This window comes from Acanthopagrus latus, chromosome 22 (assembly GCF_904848185.1).
Source record: "Acanthopagrus latus isolate v.2019 chromosome 22, fAcaLat1.1, whole genome shotgun sequence".
Lineage (NCBI taxonomy): Eukaryota > Metazoa > Chordata > Actinopteri > Spariformes > Sparidae > Acanthopagrus > Acanthopagrus latus.
In genome coordinates, this window is record NC_051060.1 from 22,400,274 (window position 1) to 22,413,651 (window position 13,378).

General features: G+C 45.6%; 1 protein-coding gene across 4 annotated transcripts in view; it reads left to right on the top strand.

Moving 5' to 3' along the window:
- Window positions 1-13,128, top strand: part of LOC119012320 (hormonally up-regulated neu tumor-associated kinase homolog) — a 94,359-nt gene extending 81,231 nt beyond the window's left edge. Inside the window, exons 2-13 of one of the 4 annotated variants that reach the window (XM_037086027.1) lie at window positions 2,092-2,261; window positions 4,873-4,995; window positions 5,101-5,270; window positions 7,308-7,363; window positions 7,531-7,669; window positions 7,868-7,995; window positions 9,973-10,108; window positions 10,741-10,918; window positions 11,056-11,142; window positions 11,412-11,423; window positions 11,716-12,016; window positions 12,093-13,128. In XM_037086027.1, the coding sequence (XP_036941922.1) occupies window positions 4,933-4,995; window positions 5,101-5,270; window positions 7,308-7,363; window positions 7,531-7,669; window positions 7,868-7,995; window positions 9,973-10,108; window positions 10,741-10,918; window positions 11,056-11,142; window positions 11,412-11,423; window positions 11,716-12,016; window positions 12,093-12,883 (2,061 nt within the window). In that variant the 5' untranslated portion in view covers window positions 2,092-2,261; window positions 4,873-4,932 and the 3' untranslated portion in view covers window positions 12,884-13,128. Of the gene's footprint in view, window positions 1-2,091; window positions 2,262-2,332; window positions 3,770-4,872; window positions 4,996-5,100; window positions 5,271-7,307; window positions 7,364-7,530; window positions 7,670-7,867; window positions 7,996-9,972; window positions 10,109-10,740; window positions 10,919-11,055; window positions 11,143-11,411; window positions 11,424-11,715; window positions 12,017-12,092 lie in introns of those variants that run through there. The other 3 variants (XM_037086024.1, XM_037086026.1, XM_037086025.1) reach the window with 3 other exon arrangements.
- Window positions 13,129-13,378: the final 250 nt, after the last annotated feature.

A 13,378-nucleotide genomic window follows, 5' to 3' on the forward strand; every position in this document is an offset into this window, starting at 1 on the left:
CACATGGGGGCAGATCATGACTCGGTGTTCATGTTGGTGGTATTATCCATAAAGTCGATGAAAGACATTTGATTTCCTATTATCTGTATTTGCAACAACAAATCTCCGATGTCAAACATTCAAAGACAGGGTACGTAAAGAGAGTTATATCTCACATCCTGCTGCGGCATCACAAACATCTCATCCCAACGTTTTGGCCTCTTTGCTCTTTTTGTGTCGACGCAGTAGGGTCGATGGAGAAATGAAAGAAAACAGAGTAGAAGACAGAGAGAGTGAGAAAGATGGTGGGAGGGGTGGGGGTCGACGGCGTCTGTTCTAGTGTGGTTTGGGGGAGTTATTTGGTGTTAAAATATGCCTTAATGGTTGCTGGGGATCCATTTATTACAGGCAGGAAGCAGAAGGGGGTTTCTCTTCTCATTTAATGTGACCGCCGAGAAGGTCGCCAAGTCCTACAGGCAAGCCAGCATTCCTGTGCGCCAACGCAACACACACACACACACACACACACACACACACACTTACACACTCACACACACACACTCGACTTTGTATACTCGCATAATTATACTGTAAGGCATGTAAATGGAGCTTATGGATGCACATGTGTAGATGCAAAGACTCGTAATCTGAAAAACACACACAACGCTGTGCTTTTTAGAAACGGCGTACAAACACACACACACATACACACAAATAGACTGTGGTCTCTGGCAGTGAGAATGACCTTTTCTGAACCATGGAAACACACATTAACGCAGACACACAGACACACACACACAGAGAAGCCTCTAAAAAACATTTAAGCACGGCAGTGCCGAGGTTATATAAAAAGCCTCCTGAGGTCTTATTAATTCACATTTGTTTTTCAGTCGTGAAGCTCGGTTTCTCTCCTTCTCACTCATCCCGTCTCTCCCTGCAGTTGTTGGTTTTTCACTCGCTTCCCGTCCCTCATCCATCACTTTCTTGTCGGGGGGAGATGGACGCGGCACGCCGTTTCTTCTTCTCTCTGTCGCACTTTCTTTCCTTTTTCTTTTCTTTTCTTTTTTTCCGTCCAGCGCAGAGCCAGATACAGCTTGACACCCTTCCTCACCATCATGGGGGGGAGGGTGTGTTAACACCTCCTCCCACAACACACGCCAGGGCCTTAAGACCCGTTTATGAAGTGCTGGGCTCCTGGCGTTCATGAGGAAGTAGAAGAAGAAGAGGAGAGAGATGTGAGATTTAGTGTGTTTTGGAAAATTAGCGATTATCTTGACGGGAGTTTGGTTGAATGTTTTCACAGCATTAATGGTGGACCGCGCTGTGTTTTGCGGCTCATTGCAGAATATTCTGGAAAAAGCTGTTGACACCAAAGTACAGTGTGGGTAATTTTTTTTTTTTTTTTTTTATATTATGTGTCTTTTTTAATTATGGTTTAGACCATTTTATTGGTCAATGTTGCTGATTGCTTCTCATAAAGAGTTCTTAAGCGTTGGTGTACGGCCACCGAAAGAGAGAGAAGCCGTCGACAAAGTGTTTTGACTGTGATTTCGTCGACTTTAACGGCGCTCGATCGCGCACAGAAAGGAGGAAAAGCATCACGGCTGCAGCAACTGTGTGTGCGCTCTGAAAGCCAAATCAAATTATACAGTATCAACATGTTTAAAACAAAACAACGTAACTCTAGAAGCTTCACTTGGCTACTACAGTCGCTCAGTTAAAGGTTGTGTGAGGTTTTGTGTGTGTTTGTGTGTGTGTGAGTTCGAGAGTGTGTGAGCGTATAGGGTTACACGGCGGATATAAGGCTCTATCCCTCCTTTCATCAGCTGAGTGAGGAAGAATCGAGCGGCAACACACTGCAATCTGACCCCCGACGTGCACACACACAGACACACACACACTTTTTTAATACAAACGGTAGCAGAAAAAAAACAAAAAGCCGCCATACTTCAACGCTGGCCGTCAGTCATCGGCACAAAACCTCACCACTGCTTTCCATTGATCACCACTGTCATAACACACTCGGTGGGCCCTGATCTCCCCCTTTTTTTTAAATGTTATATCATTAATATCACCTCTAAATCTTACAACTCCACTTTTTGTTTTTGACAGAAATGATGAGCGTTATTGTGCCGGTCATCGTCGTAGGTTGGTGATGGTTTCACGGTGATGTCGGCCTCGCTGAGTGGTGGTCAAGAAAGGACACTGAATCTCTATCTTTGACCTTTGACCTTTCCGGGGACAAACAACAGATAATCACCTTGCAGTGGTCAGTAATTAAGGTGGGAAGATGTTTGTATTATGAAATCAATTGCTCCTTTATTAACCGATGAAAGCCATTCGTATGGTTATGTACCTGGTAAATATTATGTAGATTTAGTTAGTAAGTACATCTTACTTTTATTTATTGATCTCACTGAAGGTCAGTTGAGAAGATTGATACCACCATCATGTCTGCACGGTAAATATGGCGTTATAACAAGCAGACAGTTGGCACAAAGGTGAAATATGTAAAAAATGATCAACAAGAATGTGAGAAGTAAAAGTTTAGACATCATGACGTCCATAGAAATTAGCATTCTAGCCAGCTAGCTTTAGCCTGTCTTGGTCCAAAGCCGCTGTGCTAACAGCGTAAACCTCAACGCTCACCTGGAGCAGCAGTTAGCGGTTGTTCCGGTGATATGCTGCCCCCCTTTTTTTAGTGTGAATTGCACCTTTTGAGATTAGCATGTAGAGGATAAGTAAGGGGAAACAGCTAGTAGAGTTCTCTAAAGTTCACAAATCAACATGTTAAACAGATTGAGACACTTGATTTGCTTAAAAAAAAAAAAAAAGACTCCTGGGTCCAAATTTCAGGCTTTTCTAAATCTCTAGCTGATGTTCAGTTATCCGTCTGATTCTTTCCCAGTCCTCATGAGTGCATCATAACAACCCTGATTAGAGAATGACGTGATTCTGTTACTAGGGAACTAAAATGCACATTAGATATACGCATTTGAATTTAAAGAGGAGTTTGAACGGTCACTGTGTGGCTGCGAGTGTCTGCGTGTACCTTCGGTCTGTGTGTGCAGCGGGGGGGTAATTACGGTGTAGAATGTCCTCCTCATCACTGGAGCTGACCTGAGAGCACAACAGTTAATCATCCACTAACCGGCAGAGAGAGACGGAGCGAGAGAAGGAAGAGAGGAGCTAATGTGTTGCATGCTGCACGGTTGGACTGAGACACTTTGAGGCACTTGACTTTGGTGAAAAAAAAAAAAAAACAAAGAAGAAAAGAGGAATCTTTCAGCGGACTGGAGAAAAGGATTTACTGTCCTTAGGGAGGAAGGACAGCAGTCGAGGACGCGCACCTGCTCCTGAAGACGGATCTTTTTTTTTTTCCAATCTCCAATCAACCAGTGTGTGTGTGTGTGTGTGTGTGTGTGTGTGTGTTTATGGGCATGTGTGTGTGTAAGTATGTGAGCTGTACGTAGACCGTCCTGTTCCGGGCTTTCGTGTGTGGCCACATGGGGCCCGGGCCCTGTCCGGGATGCCAGCTGCAGCAGTGAAGCCCGCTCCGGAGGACATGGTGGCGGAGGGAAGGGGCGAAGGAGAGCGCGGCGTGTCCCAGTGGGAAGCCACGGGGCCGGGCCGAGAGCGGCCGCCTCTGCCCTCCCTGAAGGTCCCCAGGGAGCTGCTGCGAAGCTTCCCCCACTCCAAACGGGTGGGGTCCTATCTGGTGGGGAAGATGATCAACAAGGGCTCGTTTGCCAAAGTGATGGAGGGGCTGCACATCGGCACGGGGGAAAAGGTCGGTGCTTTCTCTCTGATTCACAGTGTGAGGGAGGCATAAATGAGGAAGAGACGCCTCAGACTGTGAGGGCGGCACATCGGCTGTGAGAAAGATCACACACATACAAGATCATGATTACACGTTTACAACTTGTGAACTTGTAACCGATCATTATACCGCGTTTAAGAAGGCAGTGGCCTGTTATTATTCTTGCGACGTGTAGAAAGAAAACTCAGACGGACTCAATCAAGATTCTTAAAGTTATTTTAAAAAAGAAAAACTTTCTGTTTTATGTTCAGCGTTTGGGGAGTTCTGTAAAAACAAAATGGCAGTAATTTTAAACGACATGTAAACATGATTTTAAACATACAAGATTAATTTATCATCATTTTACATCACAAGTTTAACAAAATGTCGTTGTAGTCCTTTTATGATACGAGTGAAAACATAAATAATACATGGAGTGCAGATCTGATTTGTATTCTGATTACATGTTAAATGTTTTTATTGTTTCATACTTCGTCTATCTTTGATGTGGCTCCAAACTGGGACAATAGGGATGTGCTCTTATTGTGAAGCGGGGGGGGGATGGTGTGTATGTGTGTGAGACTTTCTTTCACCGGTCACTGAGTCCCTGACCTGGTCGCCATGGCAATGACCAAACTCATCTCCGGGGGTGTTTGCACCTCTTGACCCCTGTTACCCTCTGCAGGTGCCGAACCTGAGGAGGTCAAGTCTGCAAATATTTAAACACAGGCTGTTGTTGACTTTTAGGATTAATTTCAAACCAAATAACAAAACGCCAAACTAGATCTCACCAACTGTTTACTGTCATTCACACCGAGGAGGTTTTCACCTGATTGGTTATCTGAGACAAACTGTAGTCGCCTGAAGGAGCTGGATCGTTTCAATGTCAGCAATATCATTCTTCTGCATTTTGGTGCTTTTATGCCATCAGAGTTATCTTGTGGGATAACTGGTCGTAAGATCACTCCGCCTGAAGTACCCAGAACTTGGTTTCTTTAACGCAGTTGAGTTAAAATAATGAATCCTTAGTGGAAATTCATCTTTCCCTTGGGGCAATAAAACATCCGTTTGCATGTGTGCACTTGTGTGTTTAGGTGGCCATCAAAGTGATCGACAAGAAGAAGGCGCGGCAGGACTCGTACGTGTTGAAGAACATGAAGCGAGAACCTCGAATTCACCAGATGATCCGACACCCTCACATCGTCGTCCTGCTGGAGGTAGAAAACTAAAATATAAATGTTATGCTGCACCCGCTCAGATTTAGGTCCATCCACAGATTATCATACATCTGCATCTAATGTGTGTGTGTGTGTGTGTGTCAGACTCTGGAGACAGAGAACAGCTACTACATGGCCATGGAGCTGTGTGCCGGCGGAGACCTGATGGACCGGATCTGTGAGAGGAAGCGGCTGGAGGAGAGGGAGGTGCGGCGCTACACTCGTCAGATCCTGTCTGCAGTGGAGCACCTGCACAAACACGGCATCGTGCACAGGTGAGACTACACACACACACAGCAGGTTAGCTTATAATGGTAATAATCCATTGTGGGGTAAAACGGAAGGCAAAGTAGATCTGTCTCCAAGAAATAATCTGGCACATAACCCCCCTCATAAAACCACAAACATGATCTAACCTGTCAGCTTATCAGCTTTAGAGGTGCTGCTAGTCTGACTTTTGTTTCCTTTGGACTGAGTGGATTTAGTTTCAGTGTTTCCAGGCTTCATTCTAAGCTAAGATAACTCTCTGCTGGCCCTAAATATGTATTCATAAATATTTAACTTTAATAATTTGTAGGTCACAGAAGTTTTACGTCCACATAACCATTGTTCCAATATTAAATGGCTGTGGATCAAATCTTTAAACTGTTGAAACAACGGTAGAAAAAAAAAAGACTTTTCTAATAAATCTCACAGTTTTCACCCAGATATTTGTAAATTTTGTAGCAAAACTATGCTGACTGGGTTAGTGTAACACTCATCCAATCAAAAGCATGTGATGCAGAAAGACACTAAACACACTCAGATGCTATTGTCTCAAAATGTCAGTGTCCCGTCCACAGTGAGGAGGCCAGATTTACCTGCACACAGTAGCTGTTTGTTGCACGTTGGATGTTAAGGTCAGATATTGTAGTTTCACATACGCGAGGTAGTTTTCGGGGCATTAACAGCCTACAGGAGAGGAAACGCTGCAGGAGAAGGCAATGTATGGCGCAGTGCAGCGTGGGAGTTGAGAGTGTTATTTTAGTGGCATTTTAGTATGTGTAGGTGTTAGAGACCCAATACCCACACACACACACACACACACACACACATGCACACACAATATGCACAGTGCTGGGCTTTGGTTTAAGACCTTGGCTCCTCTGAAGGTGGGAATGTGATTACCAGGCAATGACCTCATCATCCTGCGCCGGCGCCATGATTCACACATCATCACAACATCATGGACTTCCTCTCTAATGAAGTCCCTCAACGACATCGCTCCCAGCCCTTCAATAGCACCTCGCTCTGTCACACACACACACACACACACACACACTGACACACACCCACGTGCTCACACACACACTTCGCGCCACAGTCCCACACAGAGATGATTAAACTGGAAATAAATGGAAAATTTGCACTTAAATGCACCTCATGCCACCCACATCCAGTAGGTTTACCACATACATTTTCTCCTTTATGACAATGTCTGCTCTCGCTCTCTCTTCTTACTCTTTTTCCTCTCTTTGCTTCACCCCCCCCTCATCTGTCTTTGAACTTTTCTTGGGGTTGTGTGAGCCGTGTTTTCTGGATTTTTGAGACCCGGAGTGTCTGTTGGTTAGATGAAGGCAGATGAAAGGAACATGGCTGATTCCCAGGCTGTAGTTTATAGGGGGATCTCTCTCTCTCTCTCTGTCCCGACCGCAGATTTTCATTTAGCTCAGTAGTTTCAGAGCAGCCCGTGTGGTTGGTGGTGAGGCTGGGGTACTTTCGGGGGGGGGAAATCGAGCAACTTTTCCAGGTGAAAACAGAGATATTACTTCGCTGTAGAGAGAGTAAGTAAGTCAAGAGGAGCTTCGCCTCAATGAAAATTTCAGTGTGGCTTGATTTGAAAATCACGATCAGTCCAAAAGAAACGAATCCCCCAAATTACCATTAAATGTTCATCCAGAAAACTTGCAAATAAAACTATTTTTTACCAGTGTTTTTAAAAGCTTGAGCTCTACCCAAACCCAGATTTAGCTTTTTGGTTTTGCTTTGCTTCTGTGGGTCCAGTCTGGTCCCATCTCATCTGGTTGTCCATAAATATACAGAAAAAGCTTTGTAAGGCCAACACACATTGAGGACTTCTTAAATTGACCAACCATCGTATTGTCTGTCAAGCGAACGGCTCCAAAACCTTCGTCTGAGAGGAAAAAATCACTTTAGAAATTCTTGTAGGATTAAGGACAGAGCTCGTGAAAATACCACAATCTGCTTTTCTTTCCTAACAGCCCTCTCTCTCTCTCTCTCTCTCTCTCTCTCTCTCTGCTCGTCTCTTGCAGAGATTTAAAGATCGAGAACTTCCTGCTGGACGAACACAACAACATAAAGATTGTGGGTATGTTAAAGTTCTTGTTTCCTCCGATGACATCTGACCCTGTTAGACATCTGCACCGCTGTAAAAAAAAAAACAAGATTGGACAGATCAGTGTGGCAGAACCTGTCTTAGCCATCTAGTCCATCTGTGCCTGCGCTCGGCTGTTAAAACGATGATGTTTCACGCAGACTTTGGCCTGAGCAACACTCTGAAGGCTGAATCTCTGTCCCTGGAGCTCCTCAACACCCAGTGTGGAAGTCCTGCCTACGCTGCCCCCGAGCTGCTCGCTCACAGGAAGTACGGACCCAAAGTTGACGTCTGGTCCGTGTAAGTGATGAAGTCTCAGTGTGTGTGTGTGTGTGTGTGTGTGTGTGTGTGTGTGTGTGTGTGTGTGGAGGAGGCCTGCTGTTCCTGTCGCCTCCATCACAGCAGAGAGGGGATTGTGCAAATTACAGATTGTGTTTTCTCCGTGTGCATCCTGTAAATGTTGTTTGTGTTTCTTCACGTTCTGCTTGTGTTGTGCAGAGGTGTGAGTATGTTTGCAATGCTCACAGGGACTCTGCCCTTCACGGTCGAGCCGTTCAACATCAAGCAGCTGCACCAGAAGATGGTGAACGGAGAGATCAGCAGCATCCCGAGTGACGTCAGCAAAGGTAAATCCACGAGTGCAGTCAGTGTGCAAGAAGTCACACGAGAGAAACGATGGAGTGGCAATTAAAACACCCCGTCTAACACGCAAAAATGCTTTTATTTGCGAAGTTTCAGTGCTCGACCTTCATCACACAAACTTGGTTTAGCAGTCAAACCTTGTAAAAACATGTATTTTGGCATTTTGGCAGGTTAGACGTTGTGCAGGAGTTTGATTGCAACTTTTCATCCACTCCTCCCTCCTCGTGAACACAGACGTGCTGCAGAAATTGGTTGAATGAGGAAAAACATTTTGAGAACCTGAGGGATAAAATGGACTGTGAACAGTGACTGGGTTTCCATTTGGAAAAGATTGCTTGTGCTATTCTAAACTTGCGTTCATGTTTAATTGTGAGAAATTAGCGTCCAGCTTTTTGTAAATGACTCCTTGTAAACACAAACTCCAGCCGTCTGAGTCATGAGAAAGAAAAGCTGAAGGAAAGAAATGTTTCACTTATTTCTTACTTACACAGTTGCCTTAGTGTCTCGGGTTTTTTTTTCTCTATTTCGGTCTCTCTCTCTCAAACACATAGTCACCCTATTACACTCTGTCATGGCGCCATGTCACCACAAACAAACATAGCTCCTGTTACTGAGGCCGAAGCCAGCACAGCTCTGATGCTCTGAAACTGTGACAAGATCAGATTAGTGGCTGTATCGCTGCCCAGGCGGCATCTGAGACATCGACATTAACTCCCGGGCTGTATCCCGCCTCTAAACGAGGTTGTTTTTCAAACCTTCTTTCTTTTACTGCCGCAGTAACTCTTGTCACACCGAACACACTCATAATTAAGTTCGCTCCTTCGTTTGTTTGGTGTTTTTGTGAGCTTGTCGTCTTCAAATCCACAAATTATTTTTTGATGTTATCTTCGACTTTTATCACTGCAAACTAACTGAGCGTCAAGAGACGATTGTTCCTGACATTATAGATGAAATCAACAGATGGTGCAGTTGTTTGTTATCAGTAGGAAACAAACTGAGTCGACCTTGACCGAGACGAGCTGCTTTGGCTCTTTCATCGAAAAGTGAAGGCAACTGATAGCAGCCAGCAGAATGGAAAAGTCTTGTTCAGCAGCCTTGTTCGAACCCATCGACTCCTCCAGACCGTGGAGCTTATCAGGAATGCCCATCTGGAGTCAAACTATCAACCTCTCTTGGCTGTCACGGGACATCTACATGTCACAGGCTGAATCGGTTGTCCTGCAGGGAAACCCCGCCTCTCTCCGTGCTGTCGGCTCCGATACAGTTTCAGTGGAGTCACAGTGAGTGACATCAGCCTGGCAGTCCTGCAGCAGTTGTGTAACAATGGCTTTTTTTAGTTTGGTCCATTCTGGCCAGGCAGAGAATCAGCCTGGTTGGTGGTCTGATCTTAAAACCAGTCCGCTCGCCTAAGGGCCCTTAAACCACACGAGACTAACACAAAACTGCCCCAGACCATCAGGCCGAGGCCTCGTATGGCCATCAGTGTTCGGGTGAATATGAGGTATTGTGACGCGTCATTTGGCGTAATTCTTCCAAGCGTGCTTGAGTTTAATTCATAAAACACAACAGTTGTTGCTCGAGCTCAGAATATAGACTGTGCGGTGTCACGCAGGTAATGTTTGATTTGTGATTAAAGCTTTTTAAACCTGCAAAAATTGATTTTCAGGCCTCTCTGACCCTGGCAAATCTTCTTTTAGCTCTTGAGAGAAATATTTGGCTCCTTCGCTTCAAAACACTCCTCTGTGTTCACCGACACATCCATCTACTGTTTGGTTCTGGGCAAACAGTGAGGCAATCAGTCGGGTTTTTGAGTTTTGAGAGCGGCGAGAAACAAAACGGTAAAGTTGCGAGCCATAAAACCAAAACAATGGGCTGAAAGAGACTGAAACCAAAGGGCAGAAATCACTGAATTCAAACTCTGAAAGTTAAGAAACATTGCTTCATTCCATCTCCTGATTCAGGCGCAGCAGCGTTTGTGTTGTCTCTCCTGGAGCCCGACCCGGCCAAGAGACCCAGCGTCAGAGCTGCGATGGAGGAGAGATGGATCAACGAGGGATACGCCAAGAAACCGCTGCACGCACTCTCTCATAAAAACAGGTAAACTGATATATACCGTCTGACTAACGTTTGACACATCGCCTACAAACAAACCCGAGAGCAACTTCAAATGCAATGAATTTACACAGTTTTATTAATTTATGGTGCTGAATTTACCCATTTTTATACTGTAAAAAGAATAAAAAAAATCATATTTCTAGATATATCTCCACATATATTGTATTGCACTGTTTGTCATTTGTCTGTTTGTGCCATGAGAGCACAGTGAGGCTCTCCTCGGGGAAAAGTTCTGCAGCAAACATTATAATGTGGGCAACAGAACCGAGAAGCAAATCACTGCGAGTTTTCTAACAAAATGAAAATTTTTGTGGCCAGTAGGGTAACAGCTTTGTATAATATAGCATGACTAAAAGGCTTTTATCACTTTACGCAGCGTGGAAATGCAATCATGTATGGCTCCTCCTGGCAATAATGCCTTTGCTGGAAATCCACATGAATGAAGCACAAACTGTTCCAGCTCTGTTCTTCTCCCGGTTAAAGAAATCGTCAAACCAAAGCTGTACAGTTTCCTCGTCGTTCCTCACCAACAACTCCTCAGTGACCCCCCAAATAATTCATTCCAGTTTTTTCCATCCTCTCTCTCTCTCTTTCTCCCTCACGTTGTTTCCCAGGCTGTGTCCGGAGGATCTCAACTCGTCCGTGCTGGCGTACATGACGGAGACGCTGGGCTACTCGCTGTCAGAGATCATACACACACTCACCACCAACCGACCCTCCGCCATCATGGCCTCCTACCACCTGCTGCTCAACAAGCTCAGCAGGAGCCAGAAAGGAGCCAAGGCCAGCAAGGTTCACACCTCATTTTCGAGCACCCACTCGTAGACACTGGCGTTTTCTGATGCCAGAAACAAACTTCTGGATCATTGTACCATCGTTCTCATCTTCTGCTGTAAAGTTGTAACAGCTAAACCTTGTTGATTTGGCAGAAGATAGAGAGCAACGACTGGAGTCTTCCCAGCAAGAATACATGGAGAGAGCGGAACAACACTGAATCAAAGACGCAGCAACAACAGGTGATTACGTCAGTGACATCATGAACACAAATACAGGAGTCATTTAGAGATGTTCGAATAACAGTATTCTACTTTTTATTGTCAACTAATCCCGTAATAGACTCACACCAACAATGATTTAGTTCGTCTCTCACATTTCTTCCACCAAATGTTTATCAAAAATATATAGTTTTCTTTCTGTGGTTTCAGACAGAAGTATGGAGCGTTTCTTGGCACTATTTTCAGACGTGGATTAATACACGAGTCAGTTTTTTTTTTTTTTTTTACAGGAGCCAGAAGATGTATGTAGGATTTAAAATAACCTACAGTGTCCTTGTTCCTGGCAATGCAGTAAGATGCCATCCAGTGCAACAGTGTGGATTTTGTAGTTAAAATAATATACAAAAAACAACTCTCTAATTTTCAGTGTCCTGATTTTGTGTTACCCCTCCGTCGAGGTACTTACTACACTGATCTTATGCAAAGAGGTTAAAGATTTAAAACCTGAAGGAACAACAGTTTTTACTACCCCAGAGACTGACAGCAGGTAAATGTTGTTGTGGCTCCTGACAAATAATCACTACTTGTCGTCAGAATGAACCAACCAGTGAGAAAAGCTCCAAGCAGTCCAGCCGGCCTCTGAGAGCCCAGCAGACAACCGAGTGTCAGAGCAACAGGAAGCGGCCCGAGGACCTGCACAGAAAGGACCACAGGGAAGACGCCGAGAACCGTCCCCCGTCTCCGTCTCTGCCGCAGCTTCCTCACTCTGCCTCCCCCTCCATACCGCCTCGCCTGCTCCCCTCCCCCTCCCCCGTCCGTCTGTCTGCAGAGGATGCAGCCACTGATGAGGAAATCGCCATCACCTTGGACACCAGAGAGACGCTGTTCCCTGAAGGTGAGGATTCATAGCATAGACCGAAACAAACGTAACCCAACACTATCACGTATCTGTGTGTGTGTGTGTGTTCCAGTGACGGTGTTCGGAGACCGGGAGCTCGTCCACCTCTCTCCACCTAAAACCTCTGCATCTCAACTCTGTGACTCTGCACCTTGCCAAGTCCCCGTGGAGCCAATCAGAGACAGCAGCACGTCGAGGCCGATGCGACACACACACCTGCTCAGGACGACTCAGTCGGATGGCGCCGCAGACCCGGGGTCAGACTGCTTCCGCGACAGCCGCCACCAGGACGACCACGCTCATCACCTGAGCATCAACGAGCGCCTGGAGAAGCTGCAGACGTTTTACTCGGCAGAGAAGAACGGCATCTCTCCCAGGATGCTCCTGGAGGCCGACACGCACACCACACACTCCTCAGACAGAGACCACCTGGGCGCCGCCGAGAGGACGCAGACGTCACCCTCCGCCCCGCTGCCCCGGCTGCGCAACGTGGGGCTGAAAGACGGACGCGGCAGGAAGATGACGTGGGTAGGGTTGACCCGGCCCGGACCTCCAGGACTCCTGGTGAACGGGTCCAAACCTCCCGCCTTCCCCTCGCAGAGACAGCATACTTTGGTCATTAAGAGCCTCAGGCAGGAGAGGAGCAAGAGACGAGATCTGTCGACAGGAGGAGGTGGAGGAGGAGGAGGAGGAGGAGGAGATAGAGGGACGGCAGGAGGAGGGATGAACGCAGCAAAGAGAAACTCAGTTCAGTTACGTTCGTCTCTCCAGCGCCGAGTGGCGGACCTGAATCTGCCGCTGCTTCCCACAGCAGTGCAGGGGAAGTCGGACAGGAAGAACCAGCTGCACTCCATGGACTACTGATACACAGACAGCTCATCACCAAACAAACAACATACGGGATGCTGAAGTGCCAAAAAAACTCATTACACTCTAAACACTGAAACCGGCGTTTGGTAGCTGGACCACGGTCACGTTGATCTCCACCTGATCCAATGTGAAGTGCAGAACGCACACGTTATTTATGGTTCTATTTGTATTCGCTGTTCTTTATTACATTTTTGTACCAACGTTGAAACTCAAAGTAAAAACAAGGTCTCCATCCAACACTTCTGTTGTTGTTGTTGTGTCTTAATGGCAACTTCTTTTTTGATCATTTAAGAATATATTAAGAGTTATTTATTAATAATTAGAAATATACTTCTGGTTTGTTCCTTCGTCAAATCATAATTTATACTGTTTTTATGTATGTTCAAGAGCCAAAATGGCGACCGGCAGTTCATGGCAATAACCATATATTTTTGATAGCTTTTCTAGACTTTTTATCTTTTATTTGTTGCTTATTAGTTGTTGCTTATT